Genomic DNA, 14415 nt, shown 5'->3' with positions numbered 1-14415 from the left:
ATACTGAAAAACTTTTGTGTGTATTATTTAAGAAATTTAAAAATATTTAATATTGTCATTTTTACTTCATGGTTGTAAAAATGAACCCACTTTTACATAACTTTTATCTGTTTCATATTTAAAGAAATAAATGACTAAGTTTCAAATTTATTATAAGGATTACATGTTTTTTTTTTTTCATTTTTACTTGGTTTCATTGAAATAATATAGTTATTTAAGTATCATGATATTATTACTAACATGCATATAATTAAAAGAATTTAATTTATAAAACCATTATTTAACAAGTCAACTTGGTCTTACTATAATTCAAAAATCTGTAACTCGTCATAGATTGATTGAAATATTTTATTGGTTTTAATTTTATATACATTAATTTAATTTTAATAATTTATTTTATTGACTCACTTATAAAATAATGAATTCACTTTACTGATTACTAGATTAATGTATTAAAAAAAATCATTCTTCTATGACAAGGGAAAAAATGAAAGACAAATGTGTGAAGTTTAAATAATTGATTTAAGAGTAGAAAAATTATTTTATTATTTTATAGTCAAAGTCATTAATAGAAATTTATGAGTTTATTGGAAAAATATATATAATTTAAAAAATATTATTTGACAAGTTAACTTAGTTAATTTATATGCTAATTAATTAAGGTAACTGAAAAATCTATAACTTATTAGATTGGAGAAGACTTTTATTATTTTTAATATAATATATATTAAATTAATTTCAATAAATTTAATTGATTGACTCAGTTTATCTCAGTTTATCGTTTGTGAATTAATGTATTTGTTTTTTGTGAAATAGTGAATTGCATATACTAATTTCTAGCATAATTTATTAGAAAAAAAAATGCATTATTCTACTATAAGAAAAAAAATGAAGGACAAGTGTGAGGTCTTAAAAAATTGATTTAAGAGTAGAAAATCAAATTTATACACTAAGATATTTTATTATTTAAAAGATAAATGAATAAGTTTAAGTTTTGAATTTATTGAAAAATATATATACAATTTAAAATAATATTATTTGATAAATAAATTAAGTCAATTCACATGCTAATTAATTATATAAATGAAAAATCTCTTACTACCCATAAATAAGAAAATATTAACTTGAATATTTTTAATTTAATACGTATTAAGTCAATTTCAATAAATTTATTTGATTGACTCACTATAACTTTTGTGAAATAGTGCATTTATTTATACTAATTACTACACTGTTTTATTTAAAAAAATTCTATTATAAAAAAAAGAAACATATGTGAAGTCTTAAAAAGGTGATTTAAAAGTAAAAAAAAAAATACAGAGAACACTTATATGTTTTATTATTTAAAAGTAAAAGTTATAAGTAAAAATTTATGACTTTATTAACAAAAATTAAAATTTTAAAAAATATAATTTGATAAGTTAATTTATTCTATTTATATACTAATTAATTATGATGAGTGAAAAATAGTTAACTCGTCAGTCATAAAATGGAGAAGACTAATCTAGTTATTTTTAGTTCGATATGCATTAAATAGTTGTTTGAAGATTCTTTCTTGTTGGTAAATTATGTAAAATAAAATATTATTCAATTAAGAGGTAAGAGAAATATATATATATATATATATATATATATATATATATATATATATATATATATATCAGATAAAACTAATTACGTTCAATGAAATTGGTAAAAACGTTTGATATGTATTTGTTGTGGACTAAGTTGGTTGTAATTAAATGAGTAACAAATAGTAAATTTAGTTTATTTGATTCTATAGATGGATTATATCAATGCATTATGAAATTGTGTTATGTGAGTGATGAATTTCGTTTGATGATGTTATTCGAGATATTTTAAAACCAAAGAACACTTGTTAAAACAATTTAGAAAAGACAAAGTACTCAAATAGGTCCTTAAATCAATTGAAAACTAAAAATTTATAGGATCTTATATCTTTTACATTAAATTTTAAAATACATTAATATATAGCTAAATTTATTGCATTATATTAGTTAAATTTATTATAATTATAATTTTCACTTTCCATTTTCTTTCTTTTGATGTAAACAACTTAAATTTTTCCTTTTATCTCTTCATTTCCACTCTTTTTCTATTTTCTTATTTAGGGATGAAAAAAAAAACCTGTGTCCGCGGGTACCCGCGGATTAAATCCATTATGGATAGTTGGTATCCGTGGGTAATAAGTACCCGTTAGCGGGTTTTTTAATACCCGCTTCTTATCGGGTCGGGATCGGGTTTTGTATTATCCGTACCTGCGGATATTTGTTACTCGCTTAGAAGTTAAAATCACATCTCTGTCCTTAGTTTCCTTTATATAAGTACCTTTAACTTTAAATCTAAAACATTTCAATTTTTTTTTCAATTTAATTTGGATTATTTCATTTAAAAACTTATAAAATAGTTTTTTTAAAATATTTGCGTGTTGAAAACGGGTATCCAATGGGTACCCGCGGGTTTTAAAATACCTGCGGATATTTTTTAAACGGGTACCCGCAGATAGCGGGTCAGATGACGGGTACGTTTTTATCCGACGGGTCGGGTTGCGGGTAGGCACTATCCGTGCCCGACCTGACCCGTTGCCATCCCTACTTAAATTATTATTTAATCTACACGGATTACAATTATTTTATCAATTTGGGATTAAATTAAAAATGTTTTCCCAGAATTTACATTACTTTTATGTCTCTGTTTCATGCGTGTAAGTAACAATTACTCACTCTTCCATGAGTATTAAACAATTTTCGTAATTATTTTCCGTAATATAAATATGTTTATTGAGTAATAGAAATATGGACGCACCACAAACCTGTATTTTTATTATCATATATACTGAGAAAACTAACATTACTTTAAATAATCGTTATTATTTTTTTTTCTTATTACAATAAACAATTAAAAATACATACAAAATAAATAAAATATTCAATAATGGAAAAATAAACTAAAAAATGGTTCCAACATCGTGGATGACAAAAAATATTGAAATATAAAATTTACTAAAGAAAATGATTTAATTTTATTATAAAAAATAACTATGAAGAAAGTGAATAAAAATTTTATACGAATAGTATGTTATAAAAAAATAATTTTGTGCACACATGTATATTTAAACAGTATTAGAAAGAAGAGAGAAAATCATTAGTGGGAAAAAGAAAGTTGGGGTTGATCTCTATCAAGAAGATCTCCATTAGATTTTCTTATTTATGAACAAACTAAATGGTTAGTGGTTGGGGAACCTCTCTTTCATATTCATTTCCCACTTTTCCATAATTTCTCCTCTTTTCTGCCAAGTCTGTCAAATTCAACAATTTCTAAAACCTCTTATCACAACTATACAAAGTAACAAGTGTGTGGTGGATACGAATTATCAACAATTCAAACCTGGTATATATTTTACTATGATTAGAAATAACATTATTTTTTATTGTTGAACATTTAAATGGTGAAATGATACGTATGATTGAAAAGAAAATGTATAGAGTTTTGGTGACATTGAAGTATGGCTAAAGTTGAAAGTTAAAATGTGATATAATGATGTGTGTGGGAGGAAGAATGATGAATTCTTAAGTCCCATAGGGTTCTATAGAAGTACTCGATTCCCATTTTGTTAGTTATGATTAGAGGAAAGATGAGTGGAAGTATATATATATATGAATGAAAGTCACAAAATGACTTAGACTTCATATTTTATAATTCATCTATGTCTAACTTTATCTCTTTCATCATGTTTCTCAATGGCTATCATTTTTCTTACAGTAGCATGGCTCCCAAGTAATCACTCCTTTACTCTTTTCGATTCCTTCTTTCTTTTCAACCTACTTATTTCACAACATTTTTCGGATTTCGACCTATTTATCATCTCCATAATTCCATTAATTATAACATTTCTCAACTGCAATATTACATTATACATAATACCTTTTTCAAACTAGTCAAAGAATTATACATGCCAAAAGTTACTATCAATTATATGCTTTTTCTTGTATTTCAAATGTAGTACGTATTTTAAGTTATAAAAAAATAAAATAAAAAATCCGAGTGTTATCACGTATTAGAATTATATTAGAAATAAAATACTGAGAGTAGTACATGTGATATGTATACATTTGAATTTCAGTGTAACATGGTAAAAAACTATTAGGAAGTAATGAATTCCTATTACAATTATTAAACTACACAAAGTTCTTTTTTATTTATTGAATTTAAACAGAATTACATACAATTATGTTCCTCACCATTCTTTTAAAGAAAAAGGACATTTTTATTGGTTTAATAATACATTTTTTCAAAATTTGTAGGCTTATAATTCAATGATGTAGGAACACGCTTGTTGTTTTATATAAATGTTAACGGGTAGGTACTGAAAAGAGAATTTAAATATTTTTTTATGGAAATAAAAAATGTGTTTTCAGTAATTAAAATCTTTAATTTTACGACAATATCTTTTCTATAATGTGAAAAATGTTATCTAAAGCACTATATGATACCCCTAAAATGCTCTAGGCTTGTAGGTTGTAGCTCTCATTGCATGTGGGGTGACCCTACCCAATCCCAACCATCGCATTTTATTTCCATTGGAAATTGAGTCATAAGCAATGCCTAAATACAATGGATTTAAACTTAATGTTACCTAAATATAAAATGACTTTATTAACTTCTTCATTTTATTCAATTTTAATATATGTGAAAAAATTTAATTAAGATTTTTATTAACTGCCTTTCTTTATGATATTAAAGCCATCTCTTTCTTAATAAAAAGACAAATATTTAAATAATTATTAATTACTTTTAAGAACATTATTAAAAAGTTTTAATTATTCAATTATATAAAACAAGACAAATACAAATAAAAAAAAATTATATATTATTGATTCATAAAAGAATAATCATCTATCACAATACTGTGACACGTTATTATATTATGAATTAGTAATGTAAAAAAGGTATTTTAAGTCATTAGCGGTGCATAACATTCGAATCCAAACACAATAACCCCAACATGATTTAGTTACTATAAAAAGAGCGTAAAATTCACGTTCTTCTTTATGCATAATATTTCATGTTTAACTTACACAACGTGGCTACCTCAGACAACACAAACAACTAAGAAAATTGTTCCAATTTCATTTCCAGTTAAATGGAATTGAAAGAAATTCTGAAAACAATTATACCTTGAACTTGTACAGTTGGTTTTAAAGTGAAGATTCTTGTTCTTGGTCCAGTCCTGCTGCAACAATTATATCAATGCAAAACGAAGAATTGGAGATCGTCATTTCCTTTTCTTCTTTCCAACCACTTCTGTACTTTATTTATCCTTTAATTCCTCTGTTTCGTACCACTCTTCCCGTTCCCATACATCCTAACAGAAAAAGTCAAGCGAGGTGCATTTTCTTTGACTTTCTATTTGGGCCGAAATCACATTGGCAATGTAAGTTGGACTAGGCCCATTACCAATATTTTAACTCATGCGTAACAATGTGTAGATATCTTTTAGATTTGGTGTTTTATTTAATTGAATGTCATCTATTTTAGAGACGTGATTGATAATTAATAATAATAATAATAGTAAGAATAAGAATGTAATTAAGAATTAATTTGTTTTTCTGTTAGTGATTTAGTCAAACATAATTGTAGGTCCAGTATAACCGTGGGATATTTTAGTAATGCTATTTTAGTAACCAAATGTGGTGAGGTTAGAGTGTGTATTCACGGATAGTTGCAGTTCATTTCTAACAATTTTCTTGTTTGTCTTAGATAGATTTCCACCGTAGAGGAGGTTAAAGAGACGGCGGCGTTTAGCTGTCCACCTTGACTGAGCCATAGCCAGGTAACTTTGTCTTGGTCCTCTTTGGAAGTAGAAGAATTAAGCTGCATTATCAATGGCGGTGAAACTGACAAAAGCGCAGAAGAAGATAGCCTACGATGCCAAACTCTGTCGGCTTCTGGATAACTACACCCAAATTCTGGTGGTGGCTGCGGACAACGTGGGATCCAACCAGCTTCAGAACATCCGACAGGGTCTACGTGGCGACTCCGTGGTGCTCATGGGAAAGAACACCATGATGAAACGCTCTGTCAAACTCCACGCTGAGAGCACCGGCAACAAGGCCTTCCTCAACCTTGTGCCTCTTCTAGTGGTCAGTGCATGCTTTAATATTCTCACAATATACGTACGATTAATGCTTAACACTATTCTAACCATTCAAGACAAAGTTAATAAGTATATTGTTGCCTGAATTAGGGTAATGTTGGGTTGATTTTCACCAAAGGTGACGTGAAGGAGGTCAGCGAAGTGGTTGCCAAGTACAAGGTACACTCATTGTCGTTGATCCTGTTTTTACCCTTTTCTTCTTTTGTGTTGAAATAAGTAAAGGTACATTCATCCTTCCAATGCATGCATGGTTTGATTGATTTTTTACTGTTCCTTGGACTTGTGGAATTACATTTCAAAAATTGTCCACTGCCACCGGAGAATTCTGTTCTTCTTCTTGTCTTGCTCTAGTTATGCTGATTGCGCTTCATTAATTCATCATGTTAATGTTGTAGTTCGCATTACACGTTTCAGCTGCAACGTTTTTTCTTTGTGATCGATTTTGATATTATATAATCCTACGTGTTGATTTTTATTAAAGTGATAGATTTAAATACAATTATATTTCCAAAGATCCCATTTTTTGCCAAGTTAATCCCTGCTATTTACTTGTAGTTTTCCATTCCATCATTCCTGAGCTTAACATCACGGTTTTAACTATGATGTTAAGTTATAGATCAACGTTTTCCAATTAAAATCGAGGGATATTAATTCAGGTAAAAATCTAAAGATGAAATTACAAAGTTGAAAAAGTATAAGTGCTTCAAAAGAGAGAAAATAATATATATATATAAAATTCAGTATATTGTTGATATTTTGGTTTATGATTGGTCGAAGAAGTTTAGCTTTAATTGGCGTTTGAAAACGTGTTTTTACAGGTGGGAGCTCCTGCTCGTGTTGGGTTGATTGCACCTATTGATGTTGTAGTTCCTCCAGGCAACACAGGGTTGGATCCCTCTCAAACTTCCTTTTTCCAGGTTTCTGCAATCTTGTTCTCCAAAGAACCTGAATATAGTTAGTATGGTGTTCTTTTACATGAATTTGATACAAATATACAAATTTCAGGTACTGAACATTCCTACAAAAATTAACAAGGGTACTGTGGAAATTATCACTCCTGTGGAACTGATTAGGAAGGGTGAGAAGGTTGGGTCTTCTGAAGCTGCATTGCTTTCGAAGCTTGCGATAAGGCCATTCTCGTATGGGCTTGTTGTGGTTTCTGTTTATGACAACGGTTCGGTGTTTAGTCCTGCGGTTCTTGACCTCACTGACGACGACCTCCTTAATATGTTTGCTGATGGTGTTTCCATGCTCTCTTCACTGTCGTTGGCTATCTCCTACCCTACAATTGCAGCTGCACCACACATGTTCGTTAATTCCTTTAAGAACGTCCTCGCCGTTGCAGTGGCCACAGAATATTCGTTCCCCCAGGCTGACGAGGTTAAGGAGTACCTGAAGGTATATGTTGCTCTATATTTCTGTGTCCAATGTCATTTAACATTAGCTTAGACAGAAAACTTTGTCAGTAACAACTGAAAAAGAGTATGTTGCTGATTCTTGAGATATATTGCTTTGATTTTTAAACTTTCTCATAACCACTGATATGATGATTGCAGGATCCTAGTAAATTTGCAGTAGCTGCTGTTGTTGCCGCACCTGCTACTGGTTCTGCTCCAGCTGCTGCCTCCAAGGAGGAGGAAAAGAAGGAAGAACCAGAAGAATCCGATGACGACATGGGCTTCAGTTTGTTTGATTAAGTTGTCAGTGGTTACGTTGAGTATAGTTTAAATATTGCTGTCTGGTTTTGGTAAAAATAGTTTTTTTCTTATATATTTTCTGTTTTGATCATTCCTATTTTAGTTACTCTTTATAATAAATTTTAGTGCTCGCACTCATACTAATACCTTTGACACTTGAAAATTATTAGAAGCTCACATAACTTACTAGTGTGTTGAAACTTGAATTATCTTCCCTTGGGCTATACTATTCATGGTTAAAGGTTAATTCATTGGAAAATGAAAAAGGCTTATAGCCATGTTTGAAGCCTGTGTCTGCTATACCTTCCAGTTTGATTACATGAAAAAATTAAAAACTTATACATTGAGAATAATAGTTTAATTTTTTATATTTATTACCATATGATTTTGTAACTTTTACCTTTTTATATTACTAATTTTAAAGACAAAATTCAATATTTGACTTAGAAAAGTACAATTGATCGCTCGACAAAAACACTGTTTTTATATTTTCACGTTATAAGATCAGCTTGGATTAATTTTTACATAAAGGCTGATTAAAGGATATATGAAGAAAAGAATGAACTTAACTTTTTTATAGATTAGATTTACTTCGTATATCAATTTTAAAAAATAGAAAATTTATATAAAATAAAGTTTACAAATCATTTGCAGATGAAATAATTTTACTTTATGAAGAAAATATTTTCTATTTATTTTTTATTTAAAATATTATAAGGAAACGTCGCAACTATTGTAATTAATTGTTCAAAATGACAATATTCTTCACAAATATAGTATTGCTTGAATGGAGTAAAATTACTATAAATGATACAACTGTTTTTAGAATATTTGAAAAATAAATTTGATAGTACTAATTGAATTCAAAACAAATCTATATTATTGATGTTACTGTAGGAGTGTCATATTTTCTTCCTTCCGGCCGACATGTTTTCCTAAAACAGGAAGTGATGAGTAAATGGGCCTAGGTGGTTCGGTACAAATACATGAAACAGGAAAATTTGGTACTACAAGAAGAAAATGTGGGGCGCAAGAAGAAAGGCCCCGGATACATCAGCAGATGAAGAGAAAAGAGGTCAAAAAAATTCATTATTCTTTTCTTGTAAATTTTAAATTTAATTTAACTGTGTTTAATGTAAAGAATTACTTTGATCCACCCAAGACATCTTTTTTTTTTTTTTCATCATGTTGGAATTATAATTAATTCTCGTTTATTTATGTTGTGTAGAAAATCTTATATATAGGAATTCTTGTTGCTTTTTCCGTCAAATTACCAACTTTTTTATGAAAGATTACCGTTGAATGAATTTTTTAAAAATTCTGAAATTTGTGTTTATATTTTTAAATTTATTTGTTCAATAAAATAAGCCATTTATGCTCTCTTTTTTTAAAATTATGAATTAATATTTTTAAAATTATTCAGGTTAAAAATATTTATTTTAAAATAATTTGTGAGTGATCATATTATTATTGGATGAAACGAAACTATGGATTCTAATTCCAAGCTTATCTATACCTACTACTCGTCCACAATTATTTGTGGATTGATACTATAAAAAGAAACAACAGGTGAAGTACATCATAACAGAGATTTATAAAATTTGAATTTGAATATATTTAATTTTTTTTGCAAAAAGATTTATAAAGAAAGTCATCCATGTATATCTGTTAGTAAAAGTAGAGGATAAGTTGTAACAGGAGACGTGAAACTTAAAAGACACGTGGACGTAGAATGAAAACATATGTGGCTGTCACCCAACAGCCAACTGGGAAAGAAAGGGACTGAAAATGAGATGGCAATTTGTTCCAAAAGTCATTCACCAAATGATTCTTATGCTTCCCTTCATATTTGAATTTTGAAGCCAAATCACATGAACAACTTACACACGGACAATTTAGCACCAGTCACACAATCTATTTACATATATCTCTCAAAATTCTCATCCCTTCAATCACGGCATTTCTTATATCCTATGTTTAACTTTTGTTTCATCTATGGAAAGCATGAGTTTCATGTTCTTGTTTTGTTTTGAGATTAAAGTGAGGTTTTTTCGAGAAGAATCATGGGGAGATTTAATAATTCTTTTTACTTATAATAATCATCTTAAATATAATTGGATAATATTTCTTAATGAACACGGTAAAACGATGAGATGGCATTTTTTGACGCATTACATGGCGGCTACCATATAGTATTGGTCCATTGATTGATTCTAATTCTGCCATGTAGTCTGCCACAAAACATGCATGTTTGTCACAAAGTTGCCAAATTCCTACCATCATTTACACGCTTTCAATGTCAACCAACTCAAACTACCATACATCTCCTTTGCTTTATCCTTATCAAAATCACAATAAACAAAAATAATAATATTCAATTATACACACACATGCTTTTTTAACAGTAAAACCCTTAAAATCACTCATTACTTTGTACGCAAATAGATTTTATATATATTGTCTTTCATATCATCAACGTTCGAATATAATTCCTTTGTGTCAATTTTACGAAACTGTTTCTGATTAACAGTGGAAAAATATCTGCAGCTCTATTTTACTCACAGCCAAATAACAATCCGGTGACACGTGGAAACATCATGTAGAGCAGTTGTCAACCGCCAGACCAACCTGATGTGTCTACCTTTGGCCGACAGCGTGAGTGCACTGCTACGTTATTCTTAAACGGTCAAACCCGTGGATACACAATATATAAGGTAATTCAAAATTAGGCATAAGTCACATTCCATTAATTTTGTGACTTGATTCTAATGTTTTTATGTTTCTGAAAACTTTATTTTAGGTGTATTGATAATTTCGGTTTATTTTAAAATATAAAAAATAAAATATATGTGATATAAATTAGTTTTAGTTTTGAGTGTAAAATTTGACATGTTTCGAAGGTAGGACTCAAGATTTTCACAAAATATTTTGTCTATGTTTTTGTTTAAATTAGTTTAAGTATTTTAATACGTTGTCAAAGTTTTATTCTTCATGTTTTTTAAACCATCTAAATGAATATGTCAAAAATATTTTAACACTTAAGTTAGTAATTAATCTGATCGGATGTCGTAATAAAGTTTTAAATTCGCAATAAATACAATTACATAACTTCTTATCTTTCATATTTATTTATAAGTTTCAATATGGACCTTAGATTAGTGAAACCCTAATCACACAATCCAATCATGATCTATTATATACTAAGTAACACTTACTCGTGATCCTAATTTGAAGTGATGTTTAAAAATCATAATCACTGGATGGTGTCCGTCCGTTCAGTCTGTTCGGTCAGTATGTTGTTTATTCTGGATTTCCTAACATGTGAAATCCAACTTGTTGTTCGACTGGTTGTCTCCTCTCGATTATTTCATCCGATCAGTCCTATTGTACGGTCGTCTGACCATATAATACAATATATAAATAAGTAAAAGGTATAAATCATATGTAACATCTATTTAATATAGTAGCCTACTAAATAAAATATAGTAGATAGACAAGAAAACATGTAATTTATTGTTACAATTATCTAAACAAATAATTATATCTAAAAACATATATTTACAAAAACCTCCTAAACACAAAGACAACTATATATCAAACTTCACGTATCATTCCATCGTATCTTCCGACTCCATCAAAGGCAAACTATCACCTACAATATCCTCTCCTCACACCAAATTTATTTTTTGTTATATAATAAAAAAAAAGATTTAAATTGCATTTAGTTTCCTTGTTTTATTGAGTAATTGTACATTTATTTTTAATTTATTTTAACTTTCTATGGTCTAAATTTACAAAGACTGAAAGTATTAAAATAACGTGTATGAAAATTCAAAAGTATTTTTTAAAATATAAAAACTAAATTTAGATTTTGTTAATCATAATAATTAAATGAATAATTTAACCAATTACAGTAGTATAAATAATTGATTGTGCTCTGTTTCATTTATATTTTGTGGCAATTGACCAAATTTCTACAAAATGTATATATCACAAAGATCGTGACATGAAAATCAGTATATACTCTCTTCCATGTATTCATAGTCTTAGTTAATTTTCATTTTGCATAAAATATGATTTCACTCTTTCTCAAATAGGTAAAATTTACTCTCTCTTTTTCTTTTACAAATTTGATTGTTTTATGTTTGGTTAACTTTAAAATGTATTATTTTTAGTACTTTAAATAGTTTAAATCACTTCTTATAAAAAGAAAACATTAGTTTATAAGAAGTTTGGAAGCTCAACAATAATATATTTGAAAAAAAAATCGTCATTTTAAAATTGAAACCAAATTTTAGAAGAACTAAAGCACTTGTATGTTTTCTTAGTAAGTATATCAATATATGTAAGACCTGGACTGCTATGCTTTCTGCGAAAAGGAAAATGTTTTGTTCACAAGAGTCGAGTAGTGCTTTTTAAGATGCATAAATTATTCTCTTTTAATATTATTTGGAGAATTTCTTTAGGAATTACCTATCTACATTACATTATAGGTCATCATCAATTGTTCATTATATATTTCTTTTTTCTTTTCATGTTACATGTATTGTGTAATTCATCACTCTTTACTTAATTCAATGGTATGGGAAAAATAACTCAAATATCTTTGTAATTATACAAAAAATAATATATAACAATTTTATTATTTTTCTGAAATATCTCAAATATAACATTAATTTAATAAATCTATAAAAGAGTTATTATAATATTGTTCATATTTTTACATTCACCATTATATTTTATATTGTTTTGTTTTGTTTTTTTACATTAATTTGGGAAAAAAAATCATATATTTCACTTATTTTTAGAATGGGAAATTTTCTGAAACTAATGAACATTTGAAAACAAATGAAATAAATATTTATGAAACGTTTTTTTTTTGAAATTATCACTAAAATTCTAAAATAGTCGTTTATTTTATAGATTAGAGTCAGATAATTTGATGTATTTTATGAGAGTTGAGTGAAGTGTTTAAGAAAATAATACTATTAATCCATAAGATGAAAAATAGTCAATAAGTTGAGAATAAAACACACTGTTACAATATATTTAATGAATAATATATATATATATATATATATATATATATATATATATATATATATATTACCGTTAAAAAGTTGTGGACTTTACAATAGTGTGATCAACCTTGGTTGGAGGTTTAACATTAATTTTTGAACAAAGATTTAGTTGTAAAATATGACTATGATAAATATATACTTAATTGCCAGTTGTTCTGCATGCTCAGATTCAAACGGTGTAATGTAATTCGAATTTCTGTTGTTTTTATTGTAAATGATTTTTTTCTGCACAATAAAGATGAAAAGCGGTTTCTGCTGAAATATCTTCTGACGCATGACAAAGTTGACAAATTTCACAGATAGTTTCTTGCTGAAGAAATTTGTTCATTATGATCAAAACTTTTAATATTATTATTATTATTATTATTATTATTCAGATTTTTAATTGACCTTTGTGTAATTACATATATTTTCATAATATTTAAATAAAAATATTATTTATGAAACCATTTAATAACTGCGAAGTAAAGTTTATTGGTAGTTACAACGGGTGTAAGAGAAAATAAGCAATGAAGCTAGAATTTATTGGAAGTTAAAACGGTGTCGCAGAAAAGAAGAGTTTATTGGTAGTTAAAACGGTGGAAGAGATAAGCGGTGAAGTGTGGGAGAGGCAGTCGTTTTCTCAGTAAAGTTTATTGGTAGTTAAAACGGTGTAGAAGAAGATAAGAGGTGAAGTGTGGGCGCAGTCGTTTTCCCATAAAGAGCGGACAAATTGGGGCAGTTTATCAAGAAATGATTCCAATGCCCTGAATTACGGTTTTATTAATGTATCATGTGAGTGTAAGACTGTGGAAGGAAAATAAAATCTATGCTGAATAACCATTCTCATTCTAAGTACCTAGTCTACTACTTTCCCTACTCATTAAGCAATGCACACCATCCATATCTATGTTCCACCTTCGGTATGGTTCTTACTCTGCATATCCCGAAGCAAAGTCTTCATGCATATTGATTAAAATTCAGTTAAAGTAAGTTCATGAATTAGGTCACTCTGAAATTGCTTATTAATAAAATAATTTGCTTAACATAGTAGAATTTCCCAACCATGAAAAAAAGTGTGATCTTGGGATGGGTATAATATTAATGGATTCCTGAGGTGAGATGGGCCATGAAATGGATATTAGGCCCATCTGCTGGGTGCAGAGAGGAAGGATTGCGAGAAAAAGCGGTGGACACTGACCAAACCAAACACTGTCTTCCAACGCGTGCCCTAAGTTGGACTATCGGAAGAGCAGCACCACTTTGGCATTTAATTATTTATAAAATAATTAATAAAAATGGTCCTTGAGAGTTCAAAGTAAACGGACACCTTGTTCCTGTTCCTTCATTTTTTTGGATAAGCTTGAATTTTTGCATTGCCGCTCCACCCTTCCTCCCTCTTTCCCACAAGATAAATATTGCCTCCTTTCCTTAATTCATCTACAAATTAGTATTCTTTATCCTAAACCACTTTCCGTAA

The 14415-nt window shown here is 28.5% G+C and overlaps 1 protein-coding gene across 1 annotated transcript; it reads left to right on the top strand.

The window, feature by feature from the left end:
- Positions 1-5748: 5748 nt before the first annotated feature.
- Positions 5749-8096, top strand: LOC106757488 (60S acidic ribosomal protein P0-like). The gene is made up of 5 exons (XM_014640160.2): positions 5749-6164; positions 6269-6337; positions 6997-7095; positions 7184-7576; positions 7735-8096. The coding sequence occupies exons 1-5, from the start codon at positions 5907-5909 to the stop codon at positions 7873-7875; spliced, it is 960 nt and encodes a 319-aa protein (XP_014495646.1). The 5' UTR covers positions 5749-5906; the 3' UTR covers positions 7876-8096.
- Positions 8097-14415: the final 6319 nt, after the last annotated feature.

The sequence above is a fragment of the Vigna radiata genome, chromosome 3 (assembly GCF_000741045.1).
Source record: "Vigna radiata var. radiata cultivar VC1973A chromosome 3, Vradiata_ver6, whole genome shotgun sequence".
Classification (NCBI taxonomy): Eukaryota; Viridiplantae; Streptophyta; class Magnoliopsida; order Fabales; family Fabaceae; genus Vigna; species Vigna radiata.
The sequence above is the reverse complement of the archived record's forward strand: the minus strand, read 5'-3'. Positions and strand labels throughout refer to the sequence as shown.

Bases quoted from the DNA above. Each gene is read 5' to 3' on its own strand.
- LOC106757488 (XM_014640160.2), top strand. From the start codon at position 5,907: ATGGCGGTGAAACTGACAAAAGCGCAGAAGAAGATAGCCTACGATGCC. The intron at 6,338-6,996 runs GTACACTCATTG...GTGTTTTTACAG, and splicing joins AAGTGGTTGCCAAGTACAAG to GTGGGAGCTCCTGCTCGTGT. The intron at 7,577-7,734 runs GTATATGTTGCT...TGATGATTGCAG, and splicing joins AGGTTAAGGAGTACCTGAAG to GATCCTAGTAAATTTGCAGT.